This window comes from Physeter macrocephalus, chromosome 1 (assembly GCF_002837175.3).
Source record: "Physeter macrocephalus isolate SW-GA chromosome 1, ASM283717v5, whole genome shotgun sequence".
NCBI classification, from domain to species: Eukaryota; Metazoa; Chordata; class Mammalia; order Artiodactyla; family Physeteridae; genus Physeter; species Physeter macrocephalus.
In genome coordinates, this window is record NC_041214.2 from 30,164,185 (window position 1) to 30,170,693 (window position 6,509).

Genomic DNA, 6,509 nt, shown 5'->3' on the forward strand with positions numbered 1-6,509 from the left:
AAATTGTTGCCTTGTAACCCTCCTGATAGGCCCACAAACCAGCAGGATTAGTGTGTAGGTCACCTGAAAAATCATGTGAACCCCTTACGATCTGCAAGTCTCTGTGTTTAATGCAACTTAGCAAAGGGAGGAGCTTCCTGGGAACTTCTTGTGTTTGGCATAATCTTTTGCCAACGATTTACTTCCTTCAGCACTGTTGAATTGAAGGTTAGGTGGTGATATATCAGAAAGTGTAGCAGGAAAAAACTTGTCATCATTGCTAAGACGGCAGGTATTGGCTAACTACAAGTTTCGGACTAGAAGGTAAGCTCTGATTTACTGGATTTGTATTTTCTGAAAGAGTTACATGTAAAGCAAAAAATAGACTACTGATGAATGGAGATCTCTGCTGTCCTGGAGTTGGATGGAGTTAGATCTTATGGTGAAGGAGAGGGTGGTACTGCAGGTAACTGCTCAGAGCCTGAGCTTTGGGGACAGGTAGACCCTAGTTAAAGTCATGGCTCCGCTAACTGTGTAATCTTGACAAGTTATTTAACCTTCAGTTTGCTTCTTCTTAGTTCTATTAGTTTTTCTGGTAAGTTATCTTGGATTTTCTAGGTAGGCAATCATATTTTCTACAACTAGTGGTATTTTTGTCTCTTCCTAATATTCATAGTAGAAATTCTTTTGTTTTCAAAAGAATTTTGTTTCACTGCATTGGTTAGACTTAGCAGAATGACAGTGAAAGTGACAGTGATAATGGACATCCACGTCATATTCCTGGTCTTAATGGGGATATTTCAAATGCCTCACATTAGGGATGATCATTGCTATATGTTCCGGTAGACACTGTCAGCTTAAGAAAGTTTCCTTGTGCTTTTTAAAAAGCATGAAAGGATGTCAAATTTTAGTATGCTGTTGTTAGCATCTACTGAGCCAAAATGATCATACAGCTTTTCTTCTTTAATCTGTGGAAATAATGCATTTCATTAATAGTTTTCCTATTAATTCATTATTTTCCTATTGCAAATCATCCTTACATTCCTCACATAAAACCTCATCAATGCACCTTTCTTTTTAACATTGCTGGATTTGATTTGATCATATTTTATTTAGAATTTAAAAAATCAAAACATAATTATTAGAGAAATGCAAATCAAAACCACAATGACATATCACCTTTCATCTGTCAGAATGGCTAGCATCCAAAAGTCTACAAATAACAAATGTTGGCGAGGAGGTAGAGAATAGGGAACCCTCCTACACTGTTGGTGGGAATGTAAATTGGTGCAGCCACTATGGAAAACAGTATGGAGGTTCCTGAAAAAACTAAAAATATAACAGAAGTACCATATGATCCAGATATTCCACTCCTTGGTATATAACCAAAGAAAAGAAAAACACTAATTTGGAAAGATACATGCACCCCAATGTACATGGCAGCCCTATTTACAACAGGCAAGATATGGAAGCAACCCAAGTGTTCATCAAAAGATGAATGGATGAAGAAGATGCGGTATACAATGGAATTATTACTCAGCCATAAAAATAATGAAATTCTGCCATTTGCAGCAACGTGGATGGACCTAGAGAATATTATACTTACTAAAATAAGTCAGACAGAGAAGGATAAATACAGTATGATATCGCTTACATGGGGAATGTAAAAAATAATACAAATGAACACACATGCAACACCAAAACAGACTCAAAGGTAGAGAAAACAAACTAGTGGTGATTAAAGGGGAGAGGGAAGGGGCCAGGGGGCAAACAGGGGTAGGGGATTAAGAAATAGGAACTATACTAGGTATAAACTTGATAAGCAACAAGGATATATTGTTTAGCAAGGGAATTATAGCCATTATTTTGTAATAACTTTCAATGAAATATAATCTGTAAAAATACTGAATCGCTATGCTATACACCTGAAAGTAATCTCATATTATAAATCAATTAAAAAAATCTAAGCTTGAAAGTGATATTCAGGTATCATCTTCTTGTGTGCTATCTTTATCAGGTTTTGTGACTACAATTTTTAATTAATAGTGTTGATTTTAGGGAGCAGGACAGGAGAGAGGGTTGGACATGCTGATGAAGCTTCAGCTCTCCCTGTCGGTCATCCTGCTGCTTACCTGTGGCTTCCTCTACCAGTTCACCCTGAAGTCCAGCTGCCTCTTCCCCCACCTGCCTCCCTACAAGTCCCAGCAGGGGCTGGAAGCCCTCCTGGGCCATGGGCGCAGCATCGTGTTCCTAGAGACCTCAGAGAGAATGGAGCTATCCCCGCTGGTCTCCTGTGCTGTGGAGTCAGCGGCCAAGGTCTACCCTGAGCAACCTGTGCTGTTACTTATGAAAGGGTTCAACAATTCCATGCAGCTGCCCCCAAACTCCACTTCCCCAGCCCTTTCCCTCCTCTCAGCAATAGACAATGTTTTCCTCTTCCCTTTGGATATGAAAAGCCTGTTTGAAGACACACCGTTGTTTTCGTGGTACACTCAAGTAAGTGTTCAGAGAATCTCAGAATGTCGGTGTTGGGAAGGACCATAGAAAATGGGTCCAATCTAGCCATTTTATAGATGGGTACACTGAGGGTAAGGCTAGATTGTCAGAGATAGGCTAGAACCCAGATCTTTTGACTCTTGCCTGGTCTGCATTCTACGGTGTTGAGTCCTGATTCAAGGAAACAGGAGAGGCTTGATTTAGGCTTCTCTTTACCCTGCTGCCTTTGCTTTCACCTTATTTCTTAGGATTTCTTGAGACTATTCTTAACTGAATGAGTTTCTACATCTTTTCTAGGTGTATAGACCATTCATTTTTCACTGACAGTTTTAAACCCATCTATGTTAAACTTTTTTGCATCTAAGGGGGGAAATTAGGCAATATGTAACTGGAAAATGATGTAAATAGAAAATTCATGAACGATCAGGTGGGTGCTGCTGTATGAGATCGGGTTACATTGAGATATGATCAAGAAACTCCTGGGGCTCTTAGGAATTTTGTAATTTTGTTGCGAAACTCCCTCTACCTTTCCCTTTAAAGGACACTTGTGGTGGCATTTAGGGCCCATGATAATCTCCTCAGCTCAAGATCCTTATTTTTTTTTTTTTTTTTTTTTTGGCCACACCGTGTGGCATGTGGGATCTTAGTTCCCCGACCAGGGATCGAACCCACGCCCCCTGTGGTGGAAGCTCGGACCTCCAGGGAAGTCCCAAGATCCTTAATTTAATCACATTGGCAAAGACCCTTTTCCTATAGGAGGTAATATTTACAGGTTTCAGGAATTAGGACCACTGAGTGGCTGTTATTCAGCCTACTACAGTATTTGTATAAAAAAAGAGCAAACTCCTGTCCCACCCTCTCTCATTCACCTGGGGACTGGGTGGGCTGTCCTGGGTGGGGGACACACTTGCACCTTGGGGGAGTCGGGCTGTGGCATCTTCTGCCCCAGTTAGGCTACAATAGGATAGCTGGTGGCCAGCTGTTAGGATGACCTAGTGTGCCATCACCTGCTGGTGACCACTGGATTTGCTGCACTGATTTGGGCAACTGTGGCCCTTGAAGATGCCCAAGGATGAGTACTGAGGGGGTGGAGAGGGAATGAGCAAACAGAATCCTAACCCCCTTTCTGGGCTCACCTCTGGGGGAGCCTTGTGTTTTACGTTGATGTTAGTCCAATGCCCACATCAAGGTAGGCTTCCTTCCTTCTGTGCGGCTTTTGATATCTGGGTCTGTTCACTGATAATCACCAATTTACCAAAGAATCAACTTTACTTATTTTTTCTGAAAGTAAGTGGGTCTCTGGAGTCAGACTGCCTGGGTTAAAATCTAACCTCTGCCTCTCCTACCTTGCATAAATGACTGAACTTCTTGGTCTTTCCTTTTAATTTTTCACTTGAAAAACAGGACTAATAATAGTACCTATTTCTGAGGATTTGTGTAGATTATAAGAGATCAGAACAGTTATTGATAAATTTTTTTTTTGAATTTTGGAATTATATTTATTTTTTTATACAGCAGGTTCTTATTAGTTATCCATTTTATACATATTAGTGTATACATGTCAATCCCAATCTCCCAATTCATCACACCACTAATAATAGCTAAAACTGATAAATTTTAGCTATTATTATTCATGAGGTTTTCAGCAATTGTATACAATATAATGACATTAATAGCTCAGCTGAAGATTTCCGCAAAGTCTTAGCGGACTTGCTTTCGTTTGGCTTTATAGTAGAATTTTAAAAAATGTTTCTTTTGTCAAAAGCCAGGGGTCATCGTTTAATCTTTTAATCAACATATTTAAATTCAGAAAAATCTACTGTGTTTTCTGTATTCAAAATTTTAGCATTCCATTTGGGAACACTGGCATTTATAATGGTTTATTTTTATTAGTTTCAAAGTCAATTTCTGCTTTGTTCACATTTCAGCGTTTTCAGTTATCCTTGACTCCTCTGTCTCCGGCTCCATATCCAATCCATCAGCACATCCTGACCGGCTTTATCTATACCGTGTGCCCAGAATCTTACCACTTCTCTCACCTCCTTTATCGTCACCCTGGTCTAAACCACCATCATCTCCTGCCTGGATTATTTCAACAACTTCCTAACTTGCCTCTTTGCTTCTGCCCTTGCCTCCTGTCCCCATCTATCTTCCACACTGTACCCAGTGTGACCCCTTTTAGACTAATTCAGATCACATCACTCCTTTCTTTCAAACCTTCCAAATCATTTCAGTCTTTACCCCAGCCTACGGGATCCTCCCTCACTCCCGCCCCTGCCCCCGCTCTGATCTGGTTTCCTACCCTTCTCCCTTCACTACTCTGCACTGCTGTTTTCCTGTTCCTGTACATAGTGAGCGTACTCCTGCCCCAGGGCCCTTGCACTTGCTGTTTCCTCTACCTAGAGCCCTCTTCTCAGAGATACCAGCATGGTTCATCCACCCACTTCATCCAATGTTCTGCTCGAACCCAAGATAAGATAGTGCTCCATCCTGCCCCCTTCATAGCCCCCTCGCTTGACTTTTTTTCCTTCATAGTCCTTATGAACACCCAACATATGATATATTTCTTTGTTTGCTGTCTATCTCCTGCCAGTAAAGATTTTTATCTGTTTGTTCCCTGCAGTATCCTTAGCAGCTTAGAGCTTGGTGAATAGCAAGTAGGCCTTCAATGAATATTATTAAAGGAATTAATTAGTGGGTGAAGGCATGGATGCATTTTAAGATTCTTTTACCAATTTCTCAAAGAGCATAGATATTAATCTATCTCATATTTTCATATTTATTTATTTTCCTTTATCAGTTCTCAGCACTTTTAGGACTTACAAAAAATTCTTTCTTCACAGTTTCATATTTGTGGTTAATTTCCATCCTGCTGAAAGTGACTCATACAGTTCATTGTGAAATCCCTTCTGGGCTTCATCTTTCTACTGCTTTTTTCAAAAAACAGTTTCATGAAATCTTTAAAAGCTGCTAAAACCTTCCCATTGATACTGATTGCTGTACACTTTTCACTTAAAGGCATCGTTTTTGGGTGGAGGTAATTTTGGTAAATTTGCAATATTGGGCTTTTGGCAAATAGATTTTTGGGAAGTTGGCTTGCTTGCTGCTCAGCTACCCTGTGCCTGGCCTCCTGCTGTGACACCCCTCCCTCTTCCTCTGCCTGGGGGCTCATTTGCACCTGCTCCTGCAGATCAACAGCAGCGCAGAGAGATACTGGCTCCATGTCAGTTCAGATGCATCCCGCCTGGCCTTCATCTGGAAGTACGGCGGTGTCTACATGGACACTGATGTCATCTCCATCAGACCCATCCCCGAGGACAACTTTCTGGCTGCGCAGACATCTCAGGTCTCCAGCAATGGGGTGTTTGGATTCCTCCCCCACCACCCTTTCCTGTGGCAGTGCATGGAAAACTTTGTGGAAAATTACAATCCAGATATTTGGGGCTACCAGGGTCCCGAATTGATGACGAGGATTTTGAGAGTATGGTGCAAACTCAGAGACTTCCAGGAGGTGAGCGACCTCAAGTGTTTAAACTTCTCCTTCTTACACCCCCAAAGATTTTACCCCATCTCCTATCCAGTGTGGAGGCGCTACTATGAAGCCTGGGACACAGAGCCGAGCTTCAACGACTCCTACGCGCTGCATCTGTGGAACTACATGAACAAAGAAGGGAGGGCTGTGGTCAGAGGAAGCAACACACTGGTGGAAAATCTCTACCGTAAGCACTGTCCCAAGACTTACAGGGACCTGCTTCAAGGTCCAGAGGGCTCAGTGACTGGGGAGCGGGGCCCAGGTAACAAATAGAGCCCATGCTGGGTCATTGGTGCTACATCGTGGAACTGGCCACTTCCCGGAGTGCCAGGCTTTCACCTGATCTCCACTTCCCCTAGGTGTGTGGGGGCTCACCCACATATCAGTTACAGTTACAATTTTCCACATCATTCCACCAAAAAACTATTAGAACTAATAAAGGAATTCAGTAAAGTGACAGTCAATATGCAAAAAACAGCTGCATTTCTAACCACTAATAATG

The 6,509-nt window shown here is 41.7% G+C and overlaps 1 protein-coding gene across 1 annotated transcript; it reads left to right on the forward strand.

The window, feature by feature from the left end:
* The first annotated feature begins 2,064 nt into the window (after positions 1-2,064).
* A4GNT (alpha-1,4-N-acetylglucosaminyltransferase) lies at positions 2,065-6,280 on the forward strand. Its single transcript, XM_007107292.1, has 2 exons — positions 2,065-2,475; positions 5,666-6,280. Exons 1-2 carry the CDS (start codon positions 2,065-2,067, stop codon positions 6,278-6,280), a joined length of 1,026 nt encoding a protein of 341 aa, XP_007107354.1.
* Positions 6,281-6,509: the final 229 nt, after the last annotated feature.